Below are 22,624 nucleotides of genomic sequence, written 5' to 3' on the forward strand. Positions count from 1 at the left end.
GACACCTCCGGCAATTAAAACTGTCCGTGTGGAAACATACTGTAGCAAAAGTTCTGTTTGTGTCCTGGTGGTTTTCGTAATTTAAAACACCATAATTACTTTAAAACATTTACAAGAATATTTTGTCTTCATGCTCTATGTTGAGAGATTAAAAACTATAAACTATGAAAATATTTTAATCAATTGACAGCCTTGAAAAAGTTATCTTTGATATTTTAAATGAAAATACAGGAATAAATGTAGTAGATTTTAAATGTTGAAAAGATTTTAACATTTAAAAGGATAAAAGCAAATTAAAAAAGAAAAAAGAATGACACCCCTAATCAGAAAAATGTTGCAGTAGAACAGCGCATAAACTTAAGATACTAATCAAGAGCTTGTTAATTTTTAATTAAAATTTTTAATGCTGCTTTTCTTGCACTGAGCTTCCTTCTGTTTATTAATGTTTAACTAATAAAAGCAATATTACATAAAACACTATGATGATGTTGTAGAAAAGCTGGATTTGGAACAGTTATGTAAATCTTACCCTCCTCAAATTACTGTAGTTTTATTTAATGTTCACACAAAAAGCTTACAATTTATAACAAGCAGTATAGTGAAAATGTGACCTCAATGACTTTCACTGTGGCAATATGTTGTTGGTGCCAGAAGGGCTGGTTTGAGTATTTTCTCAAAACTTCTAATCTCCAGAAATGTTCATGCAGAGCAGTCTCAAAGTTAACACAGATTAGACAAGAAAACATTCCATGAACAATGGCAGAAACACCTTAATGAGCTGACCTTGAGGACCACTCATTGCAGTGATAAGCGGAAAAGTATCTTACAAAACACAACACATAAGACTTTCTATCTATCTATCTATCTGTCTGTCTGTCTGTCTATCTGTCTATCTATCTATCTATCTATCTATCTATCTATCTATCTATCTATCTATCTATCTATCTATCTATCTATCTATCTATCTATCTATCTATCTATCTATCTATCTATCTATCTATCTATCTATCTATCTATCTATCTATCTATCTATCATGATCTGTGTTGTGGTGAACCAGTGTAAACCAGGGCTTGAGTGAGCCATCTAAAAGTTTTCAAATTATTCATATTTTTCTATGTGTAGACTGCAAACACACAAGCACTCTCTGGCAAATAGCACACACACACACACACACACACACACACACACACACACACACACACACACACACACACACACACACACACACACACACACACACACACACACACACACACACTAATTTACTGTAGCCTACAACTACCTATGACTGATTGATGGAATTAAGGATTAAGAAACAAGTCATAGCCTTACTGGCTACTATCTCACCAGGTTTGCTGAGCTTACTTTTCATAAAAGGCTGAGGAGCTCTCTTGGTCAACTCCTTGTATAGCCGTATGAGGTATATCCCACTGGAGGGAGACCCAAAGGAGAGGACAAAAGACCCCCTCTGGAGTGATTATATATCCCAGTTGAATTAGGAGATCCCCAGGCAGAGCTAAACTCTGTGGCTGGGGATGAAAAAGTCTCGAATGACCTTCTCAGCCTGTTGCAGATTTTACACTAGAAAAAATCCAAAGGAAAATTACTGAATGAAGAACAACATACAATTATCTGCCTTTTTGTTACATTTGAGAATTTGAGGCTTTAGGAGGTTGGCGGTATTTCATCCCACTGTCTCATCATCGCAATGATGAGATGGCAAAAAAGATATTGGGCCCCTGAAAAAGAAAATTTATATGGAAACTATTTCCTAAAATAAATCATGTTTTAGAAGCCAAAAAACAAAGACAGTCAAATATTTTGAAATACACATTGCGTACCTTTAGTAAACCCAGAAAGGGTGAACCAAGGGTGGCCAATTTGTTTTCTGCTTGTATAATCGTTTCATTGATTAAGTAAGACAGTTATAGACTCCTGGTATTGTAGCTAAGATGCTCTAACAACATCCATGTGTAATTAGTTTATTCCTATACAACAATTGCGATTGATTCATATAAATAATGGTCTATAAATGTTTTCATCCAGTTCCCTTCCACTGAGCTGTCAATGCGTGGGCCAGCTTTTGTCCAACTTTTCCAGTTTTTCCGAGTGTATATAGTCAAAAAATACTCATTAGTTTGATCTTTGGAATAAAGTCTCCTTATGCTTCAAAATTATGGTCCTTGCAATCTCCATTCTCTTCTTGGACTTTGACCAGAGAATCTCAGTAATGAATTTGGTTTGAATGGAACCTTTCATGGTCATATGCTTGGGTTGCCAATGACACATTTAAAAATATTTGCTGTTTTGCCTTTTTTTTTTTTTTTGCTGTTTTACTTAGCATATGATTTTTTGATTTTCATTTAGACAGCAAGTTCTGAAGTGTCGAATTGCCTTACAATTTCTTGCCTTTAAAAAATTCCTGGCTTTTAGCAGTAACAGCATTTTATGTAACAGCCATTAAAACTCTGACAGTGGCAGCATAGTGACGGTAAACGCTAACACTGCAGCTGATCAGAATTCATATATCTCTGGCTGGACCAGCATGACTACCTTGGCATCTGCTAGATTACAACTGAACACGGTGACATGGCATAGCAGTATGCTTGTATTTGTGATTTTTCTGGTGTCAGTGTGTTGAATAAGACATGTCTGTAGATTGGACTATTAAAATGGCTGAAGGATGCAGTGACTCACCTTCTCTATAAAGACTGCAGTCTCAGTGGGCACACACCGACATGCAATGACTGACACCTCACTCTCCAGCTCATGACAGAAGAGGCCTAATTGTGCTATGGGGGCGGTTTGGGGGGGGAAAAAGGATAAAATGAAAAAAAAAATATGCCCTGAATATGAATGTAAAACATCACTGTAGAAGCTGGCTAATGATGCAGACTGCTGCTGCCTTCTTTAATACAGTTTAATCCACTTCAGACAATCAAATCAGATGAGTCTTGCTGATTCCAGATTCCAAGTTGGATCAGTATGAAAACAATATCCGACTGGTGGCTCTTTATTTTTTTGTAACTACCCTACAAGGCGGAGGCTGCAAAGCCAAGGCATTTTCTTTCTCTAATGAAGCATTAAGGTGATTGGCAAACTGTTTTTCTGCTGCTGAATTAATTTAATGCAGGGCTCAAAATCACATGCGCTAGGACTGTCACTCTTTTTAAAAACAGCCAGAACAGAAATGCCAAAGAGTATTTTAATATACAAAATATGCAGTGTAAACCTGCTGTCTGTAAAATGTGTGCTACAGGGTGAAGCAATAAAGGTGAAATATTACACATGTATGCTACATATCTTTATTAACCTTGGTTGTTAGCTGGAGTATTAAAGGATTTTATCTGCTTTTCAAAGCCTATCTCTTCAAGGTTTTGAATTTCGAGTTGCTTATTTGAGTTATTATAACCATCCTGTCATCTTGAGCCAGTGTGTCCATTCTCCTCTGACTTCAACAAGACTTTTCAGCTCTCAAAATTGCCACCTGATGGATTTTCCAAAACCAACTGACTAGTAAACTATAGTAAAATATGAGAAGTAAAAAGATTATTTCAAATTAATTAATTATAAATGTACTAAATTCACTAACATGGCAGCTTCTGCTTAATTCTGCTTGCTTTTAATTGTGTTTACCGGTCTGCAAGATACAATATATCATGTGGTATTTTTGAGCATTGCTTCTACAGGTTCTCAGAAATTAACAGGGTCCATGTGATGCAATAGAAACGAATAGTGAGGACAATAGTGCACCTATGATACTACGTCCACATATATTATTGATAAAAGCATTGTGTCTGGCTCTGGAAAAGCAGGAATTAAATACTTAATGCCAAGGTTTTGAACCGAGCGTTCAGCCTTGCATACACAGCAGTGCTGTAGCCTACTCTCCATCTGTCCATGAGATGGACTACAGATGAGGAGGTATAAATTTGCATGTGCCGGATGGTAATGTGCACTGTCTTTAGTGTGTTAGGAGAGAATAGTGTGCATAAAATTAAATTAGACACCAAAGGAATTCCAATGGTTTTTTTTTTTTTTTTTTGATTTCTAATGTAAAAATACACCAATGCAAAACATTTTCCTCAGTTTGACTGATAAACATTAAATGACAGAACTACTTTAGTTTACAACTGTTTAGTGGTTTAGTGCAGATTCAGTAAATACCATGTCAGGTTTAAAAAACACATGGGATTTTGTAATAATACAGTTTGTAGCTGAAGATTTAGTAGTTCAATAATAAAGTCTTTAAAGCACTAGTTTCTAAAACAATAGAAATTTGTTTCACATATGCTTATTGATTTAAATAGGATGTGCAACTAGCCCATGAAATCCATGGCAGCGAGTAATCTTGTAGTTTTCAGTGCACAAAGCAGACCTGCTTTCTATTATAGAAAGCGGTACATTGGAAAGGTCACATTGATTTGCAGTCTGGTGGGTACTGCTTCACGCGATGGAGGTCCTCTGTATGTGCGAAATAAAGCAAAATTCAAAGAAAAGGTCAGACGAGCATGGAGAGAGTGAGCCAGAGGAAACCATTCAAGTGCTCATCCTGACAAACACATCTGGGGTCTATTTGATATGACATCTATGTCAGTTTGTAAAGCACTGACACAATCCATCTGGCTGCTTGAGTTCCACACCACAGTCATTGGTCTGGTGTGCACCATGGATACGGTGAGAGCTGATATCCGGTCCAAATAAGTTTTCCAATCCTCCTGATTATTCCAGGACCATTTCTGTTTGTTATTCAAAGCATTTTTCTTCACTTTTACTTGGAAATGTAAATTCTTGGTGCAATTAAAGGGTGTTAATCAGTCCTGGTGAATTTCCTTAGGCATTGTTAAGGGACTGAGTAAACTTAAGTGTAAACTTAAGGAGAAGAGGAAATGCTCACAGAACGTTTCTGTAAAAAAAAAGTTCAGTATCTATTATTCAATTTTGTATTTCCTACATATTTACAATATAACTGGTTTTCATATAAAGCCATTTGCTCTGTACTTAACAACTTTGTTCTATTGTTCTCAAAGGTGGTTGGCAAGCTTATTGAAGATAGACCAAACCAATAGTGTATTGTAGTTTGGTTGAAACCCATGATTGTATGTACTGTGTGGAACATTCTGCTTTTGACTCCCATTGAGCAGGTTTAAAGTCTGCATTTGGTGAAATAATTGGTAAACAGCATTCAGTCAAAACTGGATAATTGTCTACACTTTGTAGCAAGACTCTACACTTTTTTCAAAATTTGACAGTCTGACACTGGCACTAAGTTACCAATCTGAGTGCTTTGTACATATAAACAGGAACGACTGTCTAACCTTACCAAGCTATTTCAGGAAATAGTCAATTTCCAATATCTTTACAATGATCACTATTGAATATAGTTTACATGCTGACAGGATTATTTATAGTTAAAAAGGTTTAAACTTTGCTACTCTTCTCTAGCATTTAACAAGTACACACGCTAGTGTAGGCATCCCCATAAGCCACATACCAAAGACCTCTCTGCTGAGTGCCTGTAAAAAAATTATGTAGGACTGTAAATCTTTGGTATAAAGTGTAAAAGATGACATCATACTCTGATGTATTCTGTGCCATAAACATGTGGGATGTACAGAAACACTGAACAGTAAGCACACACCCCCATGCTTCTGATCTTATGGATCATTTTCAGTCATTCTAGAAGTTTATGTTTATTGAACCAGATGGTCCTATTTTTGATATACAGGGTGTCTGAAAAAATCTTAACCAATGAGACTAAAATTAGTGTACATATATACGTTTTCAGAACCAAAATCAGACTACTTTATTAATCCCACAAGAAAACTGTTAGGTTGCAGTTGCTCACAGTACAATTCAAGTAAAATAAATAAAAATAAAAGATAAGAAATTTCAATTTAATTAGTATTTGCTATTTCTTTTAATCGTTTCTGACTTTACAAACAAGCTGTAGTTTGACAGAGTTAGATTTTAAATAATACCTAATAAGGGCACTTTCAATGGAGGAAACACTGCTTTTCAATGTGCTTGTTTATTGAAAAGTCCTACTATAGTCCTCATCCTTATACAAAATTTTAGAAATGTAAAAGGAAGAACAGTCTAAATGTAGAGCTAAGAGAACAGAACGTTTTTCTTAAATACGAGAAATGTAGCCATGCTACATTTCACTGAATCACATTCTGAGGTGTGCAGTGGCATATAGTCAATCTGTTGCATATTAATGTGTGATATATTTTACTCCATTTAGAATATACAGCCTATTTCTTAGACTTATCGTGACAACATGGTATGACATTTATTTTATAATGGTAAAAAGGTACATTTAAAAACTTTTGAACCATAGGGAGATAGGTGCACAGTGCTGTTGCATAATGAGTACGCTGTTGTGAGATTGTGATCAATATTGTAGAGAGCTGCTGTTTTACCAATATAAATATATATATGTTTTTTTCTCAGTCAGGGGTAATAAGAGCTTAGCCAGGCAGAATGGCACATTATAACTCATGCACTTGTGGATGTTTTTCAGTGGGCTTTGTCAGATTGAAGTACTTTGCATACTGTACGTTAATTTGTGTCTCACAAAAGTGACTACACCTCTCACATTTCAACCATATTATTATATAGTATATCTTTTGAAAGGACAATACTATAAAAATGAAACTTGGATATATTTTACAGTAGTCAATGTGCAGCTTGTATAACAGTACAGATTTACTGTCCTCTGAAAGTAACTCAACATACAGCCATTATTGTCTAAATAACTGCAACAAAAGTGAGTAAACCATAAGTTATAACAGTTGTACCTCATGTAACCATGCAAAGCCAAATATCATATTCATCATGCTTAAAAATAATTTTGTGTGTCTTGTAATAGAGCAGTGGTCTTTTTGGTCTATTTGGTCCTTTAAGTACTTTAAGTTCTCTCATACTGACCACTGTTGAGGCAATAAAAAGATCGGTAACACCCTGAAACTGAGTTACAGTTCAGTGACCAGGGTCATCCAGAGGTTTTCCAAGACGGGTTCCACTCGGAACAGTAGGGTCTTCGTGCTATGCGTCAGGTGCAGAAGCTGCTTCGAAAAACATTCGATGAGTGCTGCAGCACTGCTTTAGAAGTTGCAGAAAAAAATAGGTCCGCTTGTCAGTGCTCAGACCGCACACCACACACTGCAGCAAGTCTGTTTGCATGGATGTCGTCACAGAAGGAAGCCTCCTCTGAAGCTGGATCACAAGAAAGCCACAAACAGTTTGCTGAAGACGACCTGTCCAAGACCATGAGTTACTGGAACCATGTCCTGTAGTCTGATGAGACTAAGATGAACTTGTTTGGCTTAGATGGTGTCCAGCATGTGTTAACGCCCTAGTGAGGAGCACCAAAAAAAAAAAAACTGTGTCTTACCTACAGTTAGGCATGGTGGTGGTAGCATAATGGTCTGGAGCTGTTTAAATGCTGCTGGCACTGGGGAGCTGCAGCTCTTTGAGGGAAACATGGATTCCAACATGTACTGTGACATTCTGAAGCAGAACATTCTGATGCCCCCTTCAGAAACTGGGCTGAACAGCAGTTTTCCAACATAATAACGACCCAAATATAATATAACAAAAAAGTGTATTGCATTAATTTGATTTATTCCATTTTTCTTTTATCAAATATTATAAAATATGACTTTCTATATTATTTATCCAAGTAGGCATTTTATTTAAAATTGTTTGAAAAATGTGACTGTTCAAAATTGGTGATGATAAATGTTCATTATAATAAACTGCGTTATTAAAAAAACTACAAACAATTTGATCTTTTGCATTTCTTCACCGCAACTGTACCGAAAATGAACCGAACCGTGATTTAGAAACCGAGGTACGTACAGGACCGTGATTTTTGTGTACTGTTACACCTTTTATATATATATACACATATAAGAGGTGTTGTAAGGATCAGTAATCTAAATCATTAAAGTTATGAAACAACTGATTTGGGTAATTTTCTAGGCAGTCCAAAGACGATAAAGTCCATGGTTTTCTGATTTAAAATAAAAGCAAATTCTGAAATAACCATGTTTAGAATAGATTTTGTTTTTAACTTTGAGTTATTTACTCCACTAAATGTCCACTAGATTGTCTGTGATCTCTGAACATGTTGCTGTAGTTTGCATCATATTATTTATCATTTACACAAATGGCTCAAGGTGAGGTTTGACTTCCAGATCAGGACTGGATGTTAGATTGGAAATATTGTGCACTTTTGGTTATTGATTGTATTGTGAATTGTGAGATTTGGATTACTACATGTTGTGTGATAAATAAATAATTTTCTCTGTTTTTGTGTGTGCTCAGAAGCAATAAAAATCTTTTCTCATTGATTTGGTTTCAATATAAAATCAAAAAAGAAATTAAGGTATTTAGTTTTTTTTAATTGCAAAATAAATAGTTCTTTTCATGGGTCAAAACAGGTGCACTGTCCTTTACTGAGCCATTATGGACCGGTTTATTATAGTTAGAATATTACATTTACAGCATTTGGCAGACAACCTTATCTAAAGCAACTTACAACTGAACAGTTGAGGGCCCTTGGCAGCTCTGGGATTTGAACTTTTGAACCTTCCAAGCCAAAGATCAATGTCTTAACCACTAAGATATCACACATATACAGTATGTAGTTCAACGATATATTACATACTCAATCCACCTCATTTGTGTGGCCTTCTGTCTTTTTCTATAAAACTGGAGGGAAACCCTAAATGGTGCAACTAGAACCTTAAAACTGACTGATCCTTTATCAGAGAGCTTTGGGTGTAACCCTTTTAAACCAAGCTGTAAAGACTAAAAAACCTTCCACTTTATATTTTGGTTTGTTGTTTTCAGAGCTTGAGGATTATTAGTAGCTAAGCTGTGTAGTGTAGTGTTGAACCTCTATGAAATAGGAGAATCCACTTTTGTTTTATGACATTCAAAGGAAACTAGAAATTCAAGGAGTTATCATAAAGGTTTAAACTCAGAAATATACCGAGGTATTTTTTATCATGGGTGTTGAAATAAAATTGGTTCTTACTAGTACATAGTAAGAGGTGTAAAACCATTTGTATAGTATGTTCATTTCATTGTGTTTCTGCTCTAGTGATATATTGTACCCATTCCCATACTTTCTGGAAATGAAAAGTCCTGGAGTCTCGGAGCTCCTCTAAGTCAGTGAATGATTGAGTAGGTGTGTTCCTCAGGTGCTCATCACTGTTTTGTACTTCTGTCAGCATTTTTGCTTCAAGACATCACTCACTAAGTGATGCTAAGTCATTGGTCACTACAGTAAAGATCCTGGCAGTCTTGGAAATATCTGGAAACAAGGCAGTTTGTCTTCCATTACATATACATAATGTAGCAATTGCACTTTTTCTGAAGGCCTTTAAAGTTGATATAATGCTACAGTCAGCAAAATCGGAGATCCTCTATATGCTGGACATTTCTGACTGAAGCAATGTTATTAAGGCTTGCTTATTGTAACCCTCTGAGTTATTAAAGTAAAACAAAAAAGTGTAGGTGTCCCTGCTGATATTCCTATTTTTCTCTGTGTGGTTTGAGGTATTGTAGAATGAAAAAAAATAAAGAAAAAATGATCTGTCAGCTAAAAATAGATGAAGAAAATCACACTGTTGGCTGGTAAATGGTGCTGCAGCCACAGAAAAAAAGATGCAAGGGCAGTAAAATGAAATTTAAACCTGTAGGGATATTAATAATACAGAAGAATGCCATTTCAGTATGACTGTTTAGTAATAATTTGTGTAATAAGCAATAATGTACCTTAATGTAAATCGGTAAAAATGAAATTGGATTACAAATGGCAGTAATTGTTAGGTCAATGATTTTAATGAGTGAATCATTCACTTGTTCAGTGTTTTTCTCTCTCTCGCTCTCTCTCTCTCTCTCTCTCTCTCTCTCTCTCGCTTTCTCTTTCTCTCTCGCTTTCTCTTTCTCTCTCTCTCTCTCTTGATCTCACTGTTTCTCTTTTTCACTTACTCACCCACACACACATCATTTGGAGAGTAGCCACAGCTTTATTGCACTATAGTGACAGAAGAGATCCGGGTGGTATGCTGGTAGGTTGTTAAATAGACCAATGCACTGCATGAGGCATATCTATCGATAAACCTTTGACTGTTTCACAGGGACTTAATGTAGGCCAATATGAATGGCCGTAATCCCATTAAAATCAGCATTCAAAACAGTCAATAATGTGCTATCACAGAGCATTAGTTCCAGAGTTAGACACCAAAACCTCGCTTTTACATTTTGGGCTATCCAGTCAAGCCACTGACTGCTACATTTGCTGTTGCTTACCACACTGACTTGCGGTATTGACAGAATATAACATTATAGAATCCTAATTATTTTATATAATACAGTATATCCATTTATGCTGGAAATAAAATCCAGTGATTTTTTTCTACCAAGAAGACAAGCAACAGACCTTTTACATTTTTGTATTAAAATATCCCAAAAAATTAAAAGAAAATCTAAAGAATAATAAAAATAGAACTGTTTCAATGTAATAGATGAAGATGGGTGTGTGTAGGCATGCAGGCACACACTAGTCATCCACAAAAGCATTGTAATTCTGCTGTAGTGCACAAGGACTGATAGATTTTGCTCTTTGATTTACACACTATCATTTTTTTTTAAGTATGAGGCTGAGGAAGTGCAGGGAAAACCACTGAATAGGGTGATTATGTGCAAGGTTCAGTCCAGCTGTGTGTATTGTACTTTAGAGATTATAATAAACAGTGAGAACAGATAATAGTCCAGCGTGTCTCTCTACCGACAGCTGTAGTCATCCTGTAGACACGATGTCATTAAGCCATAGAAGGTCACACTGACATATATATCGGTGCCCCATGTATTTCCCTGAGAGCAGAAAGCTGACATTTTTTTTTTTTTTATGTTGGTTTCCTACTCTGCAGTGGAAGAGATGTTGCCGAGTAATGATATTTCTCCAGCTGAAGGTCACATGCAATCAAGGTTTATTTTGTCTGAACGTTCATCAGGAAGCCATCTGAAAAAAACAGTCTTGCTATTCATATCCTGGATCTAAAAAAATAGAAGAAGTAAACATAAAGCACAAGAGCAGTAAACTAGAAGGCAAACAGGAAACTTTTATTACAGGGCTAATTCTTCTAATTTACTCTTTTTTTAAGCTGCTTTCTAAGGTAGGTCCAAGAATAAACAGTATAGACCTTTTACTAGAGAACATTGCTACTTTTCTTATCTGTTTGTTTAGTGAAAATATTAAACAGTGAATCAGTATATATGCAGAGGCTAACCTCAAAGTGTTCGCAAGTCTAATAAATTAGAGTTGGAGAGGGCTGGTCAAACTCATAACTCAAACTAGTGGTATAAACCTTTTAATATCAAACAATATATCATTGAAGAGTAATAAAATAATAACGGTCTCAGCATGCATACTCTGGCTATAATAATTTATTTGCTTGCCACCTTATGTAATACCTATTGAGCCCCATAAATAGGATGGTTGGCCTGAAATCCATTTTCACATTGAGTAAGCTGGACTATTTTACGATATTGAAAACTTATTTTTTTTAAAGATTGGCTTGTGTCCATTTAATGGTCCATTGTTCGGAACTGGCTTTCTATTAATGCACAACTACTGGCTGGTGTTAATGTTTTCCTTCCAGTTACCAAACAGATATCTGTGGTAGGAACTTCTAATAAACACTCATATTAAAAACAGCTGCAAGCTGTGAGTTCCATGATGAACCCTCTACCGTGCAAGCTCCAACTTTTAATTATTTAATTATTATCAGGGCTAGGCTAAGGCTAAATCCTTGCCAATGTACGGTCTCTCTCAAACAAAATGGATGAACTGCTGCTCTGGATAACATCACACAAGCGGATTAAGGAATATAATGTCATGATTTTTACAGAAACATGGCTCTACTACAACATTCCCAGCAGCGCCATTAAACTCCGGGGTCGCAGTGTTTTCCGAGTGGACAGGACAGCAGAGGACTCTGGTCAGCGCAGAGGTGGAGATCTGTGCATTTATGTTGACAAATAATGGTGCATGGACTCTACTGTTACTGAAAGTCATTGCTCTGTTCATTTAGAGTATTTGATGATTGAGTGCAGACCCTTTCATTTACCGAGAGAATTCTCAGCCATTGTTGTGACTGCGGTGTACTTTCTTCCGGATGCTAACGCTAAACTAGCTGTGGAGGAACTTCACATAGCAATCAGCAAACAACAGTGTGCACATCCCGAAGGACTACTGTTGTTGCTGGAGATATCAACCACTCCAACCTGAGATCTGTTCTACCAAAATTTTACCATAATGTCTCCTGCTCTACCAGAGGGGACAAAACATTGGAACAGGTATAGACAAACATACCTGTGGCATACACGGCCATTTCCCTCCCCCACTTGAGTCAGTCTGATCACCTTTCTTTGTTCATGCTACCTAAATACACACCACTGATCAAACCTGGTGAAACCAGCTGTGAGGACAGTGAAGGTATGTCCAGAGGGAGCCATTTCCTCTCTACAGCAACAATTTCAGGATACTGACTGGAGCATGTTTGCCTCACAGGCCACACTGGACTCTCACACAGACATGGACATTTACACATCATCTGTTTTGGACTATATTAACACATGCATTGACAATGTCACTACCGTCAAGCACGTAAAATGCTTTCCTAATCAGAAGCCGTGGATGAACTCTGACGTCCATCTCCTGTTGAAAGCAAGAGATGCTGCTTTTAAATCTGGCAACGTTGAGGACTACAACAGAGCCAGGTCCAACCTGAAAAGAGGCATCAGGAGAGCCAAGCTCACATTCAAACTCCACATAGAAGAGCACTTCCACAACTCTAACCACAGACACATGTGGAAAGGCATCCCGACCATCACGGACTACAAATCTACAGCTCAACTAACCAGCAGGGCCTTCCAAATGGACTAACTTAATCACTTTTTTGCTCGGTTCAATCAAGGCATAGGACATTTTACCTCAACCACAGACTCTTCTACAGCTTACAGCCCACTTTCACTCTCAACAACGGGCGTCTATTTAGCGTTTAGCAGAGTGGATGCACGCAAGGCAGCTGGCCCGGACGGAATACCGGGACGTGTTCTCAGAGCATGCGCTGGACAACTGGCACAGGTTTTCACTGACATTTTCAACCTGTCACTGGTTCACACAGGTATCAATCATCATACCTGTGCCTAAGCACTCAGCTGCTAAATGCCTGAATGACTTTCGCCCAGTTGCACTCACCCCTATCGCTATGAGATTCTTTCAGAAACTGGTCCTGAATCACCTCACTGCGAACCAATCACCTACACTGGACCCACACCAATTTGACTATCATTCAGCCCTCACCCACCTGGATAAAAGCAACACCTACATCAGAATGCTGTTTATTGACTTTAGCTAACAGACCTCAATCAGTTAGGTTGGGCAACCAGGTATCCTCAACCCTCATTCTGAACACTGGCATCCCGCAGGGCTGTGTTCTGAGTCCACTACTCTACTCTCTGTTAACCCACGACTGTGCTCCTTCGCATAACTCCAACATCTTCATCAAGTATGCAGATGACACCACCGACGAATCGGCCTACAGGGAAGAGATCTGTAACCTGACAGCATGGTGTGCCACCAACAACCTAAACCTCAACCTCTCGAAGACTGAAGAGTTTATTGAGGACTTTCGGAAATCCAACAGCAGGAGACATCTCCCAGTCAACATCAATGGAACTGAGGTAGAGCGAGTCTCCAGCTTTAAGTTCCTGGGAGTTCACATCTCTGAGGATCTGTCCTGGCACCAGAACACTTTAGCTCTGGTTAAGAAAGCACAACAACGCCTGTACTTCTTGAAAAGTCTCAAGAAAGCTCATCTGTCCCCAGGGATTTTAAAGAGTTTATACCGCTGCATCATCGAGAGCATTCTGACCAACTCCATCACTGTATGGTACGGAGGCTCCATTGTGTGTGAATGTAAAGCACTCTAACGGGTGGTCAAAACCGCCCAACGCAACACTGGCACTTAACTACCTGCCATTGAACACCTTCACCACACCGCACATGTCTTCGCAGAGCTCACAACATTATTAAAAACTCTTCACATCCCAGTCATAAACTGTTTAACCACCTTCCATCAAAAAGGAGATACAGGAACATACGTACCAGAACCAGCAGGTTCAGGGACAGCTTTTTTTCATCCACTATCACACTACTGAACTCTACACTACAAATCTTTTTTACTCCTCATTACATCCGCACTACTTGTATCTATATGTATATTTATATCTTAATATCCTTACTGTTCATTCTGCCCAACATTTCACATTCATGTATATACAGTATGTGTATATAATGTGTGCATATATATATATATATATATATATATATATATATATATATATATATATATATATATATATATATATATATATATATATATATATATATATATATATATATTGGACTTGTTTATTCAGCTTGCACATTTCTTAAAATCCATAATCTTATAACCTTCCATTTCTGCACATTTCCTCTTTAATGCCAAAGCCCATCTATCTATCTATCTATCTATCTATCTATCTATCTATCTATCTATCTATCTATCTATCTATCTATCTATCTATCTATCTATCTATCTATCTATCTATCTATCTATCTATCTATTACGTCGCAATTATAGAAGCCATCAATACTTTACAAAAAATGCTATATAACAACTCGTGGCATTACAGAGCGAGAGGCATTTTGCATGTTTAAGGTGAATTGCATTTTACTAAAGCAAGCTACAAACCTCTACACTACAACCGCAACTGCCACCTACATCATCTGGAGCAGTTCAAAATCAATATTTGTTTAATAACATGACAAAAACATAAAAAAAAAAAAGTTAATTAAATACAACCTACTACAACCTATAACCCTAGTCATAATGCATACTCATAATTTGCACCACTCCTCAGAGGCTGTAAGCCAGTTATACCGCTCTTAGGAACTGGTTTGGAAGTGGCGAGCAAACCCTTTCCCACTGAGACAAGCTAGCTTCAGGGTTGGCCGACCTCTCCTCACGATGACTAGCTTTTCTAAAAAAGTGAAATGGATTTTTAAGTATTCTCGGAACCAAATCAATTTCAGCCATCTGTACTCAGATGTATTAATGTGTGCAGAGTGCTCAGACGTGTTTTGCTAGTCGATCCTAGCTGTAACAGTTTCCCTTTGAACAACCAATCAGAGGACAGAAAGTAGATCTAGTAAGGACTCTTGCTGCTGCATTCTGGACTAACTGAAGTTTATTTATGCACTTACTTGAACACTCAGTAAAGCATTACAGCAGTCTAAATTAGATGTAACAAAATAAAAAAAATAGTTTTCCTGCATCCTTTAACGACATCATATTTCTAATTTTAGCAATATTGCAAGGTGAAAGAAGGCGATACTGGTAATGTTATTCACATGAGCCTCAAAGGACCGACTATATGGTTAATAACCACACCAAGGTTTTTAACTGCTGTACACACTGAAACAGAAAGATGATCCAGAGATGCTACGTTTCCTTTATTTCAACAACATTTTCTAGTCTGGCAAGTAGGATAGTATGATCAATGGTGTCAAAAGCTGCACTAAGGTCGAACAAAACAAGTAAAGACACAAAACCCTGATTAGAGGCCAACAACAGGTCATTTACCACTTTTTACTGTCTCTGTGCTATGATGAGGCCTAAATCCTGACTGATACATTTACAAAAATCTATTCCTAAGTAGGTCTGAGCATAACCTTTTCTAGAATCTTAGAGATAATGGGGAGGTTTGATATTGTCCTATAGTTTGACAGCTGACAATGGCATGGTCAGGTTTCTTTATTAGGGGGTTGATAACAGCCAATTTGAAGGATTAAGGTACATAACTAGAGCTGATGGAAGAGTTTATTATTTTTTAGAACCGGTTCAATTACTTCTGGAATTATCTGTTTGAGGAATCTTGTAGGCAAGGGTTTAAGAATGCAAGTTAATTTTGATAAGAAAATAAATGAAATTAAGTCATTCTCTTGAATAGGAGTAAAACATTGTAATTGATAGTGTGTTATAATTACATTGCTGTCTACAGGGTTATTTATAATATAGTTTGGATTTATATTAATCGTCTGGATTTTTTGGCTGATGTTTTCAACTTTACTATTGAAAAGGTTCATAAAATGATTGCATGTTAGTGTAGCGCTTTTATTTCCTGTTAATTTCACTACCGTACTGAATAAAAATCTAGGAGTGTGCTTGTTATTTTCTATGAGGGTGGAGAAATATGCTGATCTAGCAGCACTAAGAGCTTTTCTGTAACTCGGGAGACTTTCCTTCCATGCTTTTTGAAATACTGTTAATTTGGTTTGATGCCATTTACGTTACAATTTCTAAGTGGTCTGTTTGAAGGTGCGTTTATGATCATTATACCACAGTGCTATTTTTTTCTCCCTGATCATTTTTAAGGGGAGCTACATGTGTCCACCACTATGAGTAGGTCCTATAACATTCTGATTTATTTCTAATTCATCTAAAATGGACACATCTGCTGTTCTTAATAGGTCTTCCTGATTATCAAAATTAATATTAAAGTCGCCAACAAATAATGTTTCTCTAAAGATGTTGCTAGATTTTTGATGAAATCTGCAAATTCTACGAGAAAATCAGAGTAGGGTCCTGGGGGTCTATAAATAATAACTAATGGAATTGACTCACTAGACTTGCTTTTGGACACTAAATATTTTATGTTGGTGTAAAGAACTTTAAATGTGTTACATTTGTGTTTAGTTTTTTGTGTGATGCTTAGATTATTATTACAAATAGCTGTGACACCGCCTCCTCTGCCATTTAGACTGGGCTGGTATATGTAACTACCCAGGAGTACTTACCTCATTTAATGCTAGATATTCATTCAGCTTCCCGTGGGCTCACCACCTGCAGGAGGGACCGTAAGGGACGGTGCTGTGAGGATTGGGCAGCAGTCGAAGGCAGGGGCCTGCTTAGACTGCTGCCCCCGAGACCCGAATTACGGATAAGCGGGAGAAAATGAATGAATGAATGAATATTCATTCAGTTTAAATCACGTTTCTTTCAAACACATTACAATAAACTCCTGGTCGGTAATAATTTTGTTTATATTCAGAATTTTTGATGTGAGAGATCTAATATTCAACAATCCTATCTTTAGATCAGAGGTGCTGGCTGTGCATTCATTTGTATTTAATTTAATGTTAATCTGGTCACCGTATGTTACGGACTAAAAGCCGCTACTTTTTTCCCACGCTTTGAACCCTGCGGCTTAAACAATGAAGCGCCGAATTTATGGATTTTTCTGGGGTTTTTTCTGGTTTCACAAGCTTCAATCCAAAAAACTGAGCCCCATAACATTAGACCAATAAAATTGCCGAACGGGTTAAGGTGAACCAATGAAATTCTTTATATTAAATCGCGCTCCCACTAAATCGGGCCGCACCACATCATAAATATGGATGAGGTTCCTTTGACGTTTGACCTGCGTTTGAAAAGCGAATCATTCGGCACGCTGAAAACAACCGAGCATGAAAAAACGCACCTTAGCTGTGTTGTGAGCTGCACGGTATCGGGAGAAAAGATTCACTGATGGTGATTTTTAAACGCACAACGATGCCAAAAGAAAAACTACCGAGAGAAATTGTTGTGAAAGGAAGGAGGAAGACAGTGATAACAATGACTTTCTTGGTAGGCTACTGTTTAGATACAAGCCGTGTAACAGACACTGTCTTTCATTAAAGCCTGTGTAAAGTGCACACTTATAGACTTATAGACAGGTGCGGCGTATTCATGTTAAAAATAAAAATATTTGTAAAATTCAGTGGGTGCAGCTTATATTAGGGTGCGCTTAATAGTCCAGAAATTACTGTACTTAAACATTTTGGTTTCGCTCGGGGGACAGGTTACGACTTAGTGCTCGGTTTAGTCTGTTTGTCTGCTGCCTGGCCTTGGCTCTGGATAGTCACTGGTTATCTAGTGCTCTTCTGAGACTATAACTTATACTGCAAGAAAAGAGAGCAGCACCTTCCTGAGTGGGATTGATACCGTCCCACCCTAACAGGCCAGCCTTGCCCTCAAAATTGCTTCAATTATCTATGAAGCCCACATTGTTTTTGGAGCACCACGCTGACATCCAATAGTTCAGCGACCATAACCTGCTGTAGATATGGATTGCCTGGGTTGAAGATCCCGCTGTAGAGCTTTGACTTCAACCCTGTTGAACACCTTCAGGATGAATGCTGACTGCACCCCAGGCCTTCTTACCAAACATCAGTACCTAACTTTATGAATGCGCACTAAAAAATCTAGTAGAACACCAGCAAGGAAAAGTGAAGGTTATTATAAAAGCAAATGATGACTAAATGTGCTCTGATACAGTATGCACTGTCAGCTGTGAGGCCTTCTATAGAGAGGTGTGTGTGTGTGTGTCTTATCAAATCATGTCCAATCAATGAACTTTTGCACAGGTAGACTCCAGTCAAGGTGTAGAAACATCTCAACAACAATCAAGAGAACTAACAAGGCACCTAAGCTAATTAAAAAGTGTTGTTACAAAGGGCCTTTTTTTCAGACAGTTCTTGAATTCTGTTTTCACTTTGTCATTATGGGGTACTAAGTGTAGATTAATAAGAAAATAAATAATTTAGCATTGGACAAAGTTTGAAGAAGAAATCTAAGACAACTTTGTAAATCAGCAATATATGGGTAAAGTGATCATAGTCAAGAACAAGAACAATGACATTTCATTAATGTAATGTTCATAAAAGAGACAAGTGTAATGTTTTTTGTCAGGATATAGATTAGTTTACAAAACTGAAGATGAAAAAAACTACTAGCGCACTTTCTAGAGGCACTAATATGCTAATTCACTGGATATTTATGTGTTATGATAATTGAATTGCAAGCTAGTTCACTTAATCAATGGTGTGCAAAACTAAATCATAAAACTGGAATACAGCCTCTGAGTAAATATAACCATTTCTCATATCAAGTTATAGTATAATTATCCTGATGATGAATGCTGATGACAAAGTCCAAGGCTGCCATTCACTTAAAAAATGGGTCACACAGAATATGTAATCATAACCATGAGAGATGTTTTTGCAAACCAAACTGCCTTCAGGGTTGGAAACGCAATATGAGAAAACATATTGGCCTTATGGCTCTAAAATGACAGTTTGTGGCATATTTATCTGTAATGGTCTTTTTATTCCAAACTTTGTCTTTGCTTCAAGTTTGCTTAAAGCCTCCCTGCTACATTTTAATGTAATTCTTTTGCAATTTTGCCAATTGCCTTATCCTTTATATGTCCCACTGCACCTTTTCACACTGTTTTCACCTCTAGCTAAGCAGCAGAGTGCCGAAATGAAATGGGTGCAAGGTTCAGTCAGAATCGATGTAATAAAATGTCCTTCTATGTTGCTTGCAATAGCATGGCAGAGTGGTCTTGAATTCCTTGTGAACGGTTAACTGAATGTGCATATTATACTTTCAGAACGCATTCGAGAAACAGTTTGGGAAGGAGAAACAAATCTACATATCAAATATTGGTCACAAATATTTGGTCATTTTCTGAATAACAAAAGTATAGTGCAGCTACCTATAATTATATATAACTAAATAGTTTTTTACTGGTGCAAATATTTAAAAAAAGATGCATCGTGATCCAAATAACAACTGTTACTTTTATGACGACGCACACATACGAATCGTTGAATGTTACCATTGCTATATATACTGTATGGTGAGTGGTAAATTCAAGGTTGTACAAGGTTTTCCTGATGTTGTTCTCTGTCTGGTTTTTTTTCCAGTTTGACATGCAGCGAATAACATTGGAGGAACTCAAGCACATCCTATTCCATGCCTTCCGGGATCACCTCACAATGAAGGACATTGAGAACATTATCATTAACGAGGAGGAGAGCCTGAACGAGAATTCAGGGAACTGCCATGCAGAGTTTGAGGGAGGTGAGGCGAATCCCCTTGCCACATCATGTTTCTGATTAAAACGTGTTTTTGTGCGTGTGTGCATACGTAGTTGTTACAACATATTATTATTATTATTATCATTATTATAAGTTATCAGAAAATAAATTATAGCACATTATAAGAATGTATGGAATGCTTACAAGGAATCATTTCCAACTTGAAAATTTAGGTGAATTTTTTAAATAATGAAATGATGCTGGTAGCACGTGATAGAGCTTCCAGCTATTGCAGGGCGGTTGGGGTTCATGGGTCAGTCTTATGATCCCAGGTGCCCACAGTATTTAAAAAATGATCCAAGAGCATACAGTGAAAGGCCCACAAAGTAAGAGCTTTTCAGGACCATTTCAAGAAATGCAGCAATGCAGCAATCAAGGAGCAAAACACACATTCACAGAACTTGGATACTGTGGTGTTATCCAAATGCTTCTGGCACTGTGGATTTTGCCAGTTCCTGTGCTCAGAAGAACCATACTTAAGGGCAGTCTTTAAAGTCTTAGTGTATGTCTTCAGTTCAAAATTTTGATGTGTGATGTCAGAAGCTTGCTGACCAGCACCCTCTTGAACGTTTGTGGTTAGTGCCCTGATTAAGTTATTACCACACAGCTGGTGGGTTTCAGGACATCTATTTTATTATTGTAATACTATGTGTTCAGGCTGAATGCAAGGTGGCCTGCTGGAATCATAAACCTTGGGCTCTTAAACTAAAAGGGGTGAGCAGTGTCTGAGTCTGTGTAGCTGTAGCCAGTAGGAGCTAGCTGGATTCCAGGTAGCCATATGGAGCTAATGTGGTAAATGTGGTCTGTGGTATGATCCTTCCTACCGTGTGAACCTGAACAAAACTGTGGTGTTGAAAATGCTACTCAGTGAAGATGCAAAGGGACACACAACGAAAGCACACCCACACCTGGGGTAGATCTGCTTCTATTTGCTTCTAAAACTTGAGCAACTAAGCAGAAATGCAGGTGATGGCTCAATGGTAATGAAGAGACACACCTGATCTTTCTCTGGAATTTTAGGTTGGTGTATGGTAATTGGAGGGATAAACATCTGTGTCCTCTGATCCAGAGTGAAGCCGTTTTTCACTATAAGGTTGGATGGGCAAAGATGTGGTCAGGAGAATAAAGGGGAAGTGGAGGGCAAACACGATGGCCCAACAGATGGACACACACAGCCCAATCTCATGATCCAGTTATATTACTGTTATGTAAAGAAAAGAAGTGCATTATCCGATGTTTGGATATGTTTCTGCTAGAAAGTTCATTTCAACCTTTGAAATTAGGCCTCATGCTTGATTAGCAACTGTAATTCATTGTATTTCAACAATGTTTTTATTGCTACAAACATTATCTTTCCTCTTTCTTTCCTCTTTCCACATCTCGATGGTCTATGAAAAGTTGTAGAAAGTTCCTCGGTGTATTATATTAGTATAATATAGTAAAACAGTAAAAAGGCAGTAAAAACGTTTTCGTTTACATATACATCATCAGCACAATAGACATTTATTTCCATATTCTTAGTTAAATGTTTTTTTGTTTCTGCCATTCTACACTCCTGAAATTTACTGCTCCATGTTTTTTTACTACAGATACCAAAGAATCAGTCAATTAGTCACCCAGTCCATCATTCAGTGAGTGAAAATAGCTTTTTAGGCTGAACAAAAATAGCACAAAATAAAACCAAAGTAACTAAACAAATGTCAAGTCACTACCGGATGCAAACTTTTCCATCAAACACGTGTCCTGTTCAACTCTCAACACACACTCCCACTCACAATCAACCTTATACTGATTAATCACACCTGTTTCCAATTACACACTAAATACCACTATAGGACAGGATTTGCATTCGCTCAGCCCATGGGAAAATATTATGCACGGTTGATTTTGTTTTCTGCCGTATACTAAGCCTTTGTTTTTATTTCTCACTTTTGTGACTCATGTTTACGATATTTGGATTTTGGACATCCTGTTTATCTGTAATTGAATCCGCCATATTTACATCGTTACATGACAACTTTTTCTTGCACTATTCTATTGTTGTACAACTTTATAAAACTGCAGAATGAAAAGAAACTCAGCTTGAGGCTAAACATTCTGGCGCTTTTCCCAGGTCATTAAAACACAAGATTACAAATTAAAGAATTGGACTTCTTTAGGCAGAACGCTAAGGATTTTTTCCCCTCGTGTCACACCAAAGGTCGCTCTAGCCAAAAGTCATAAAAATATCATTTTAACACATAAGGCCGCCTGAAGCAGTTATGAAATTGTGCTCTCCGGTTCTGCAACACTTCACATATACAACTCTTACCTTAAGCATAATTGTCAAGGCAAACTTTTTAGTTCTTTCTTTTACAATGTGCATGGTGTAGATTAGCGGTCCCCAACCTTTTTTGGGCCATGGACCGGTTTAATGTCAGACAATATTTTTATGGAGCGGCCTATAAGGTGTGGTGGATAAATACAACAAAATAAAATGATATGACCGGCATAAAAACTGGTATTTTCTAAATATAATAATAAACGTGAATCTACTGTGTTGCTCGCTTGGGGGTTTGAATTTAGCAGTAATG

At 37.3% G+C, this 22,624-nt stretch overlaps 1 protein-coding gene across 2 annotated transcripts in view; it reads left to right on the forward strand.

Annotated features, from left to right (window-relative positions):
* caln1 (calneuron 1) overlaps positions 1–22,624 on the forward strand; it is a 60,952-nt gene that overhangs the window by 35,382 nt on the left and 2,946 nt on the right. For both annotated transcript variants that reach the window (XM_083548950.1, XM_083548949.1), the window contains exon 5: positions 19,878–20,034. In XM_083548950.1, the coding sequence (XP_083405076.1) occupies positions 19,878–20,034 (157 nt within the window). The remainder of the gene's footprint in view (positions 1–19,877; positions 20,035–22,624) is intronic.

Source organism: Silurus aristotelis, assembly GCF_946808225.1.
Source record: "Silurus aristotelis genome assembly, chromosome: 8".
Taxonomy (NCBI): domain Eukaryota; kingdom Metazoa; phylum Chordata; class Actinopteri; order Siluriformes; family Siluridae; genus Silurus; species Silurus aristotelis.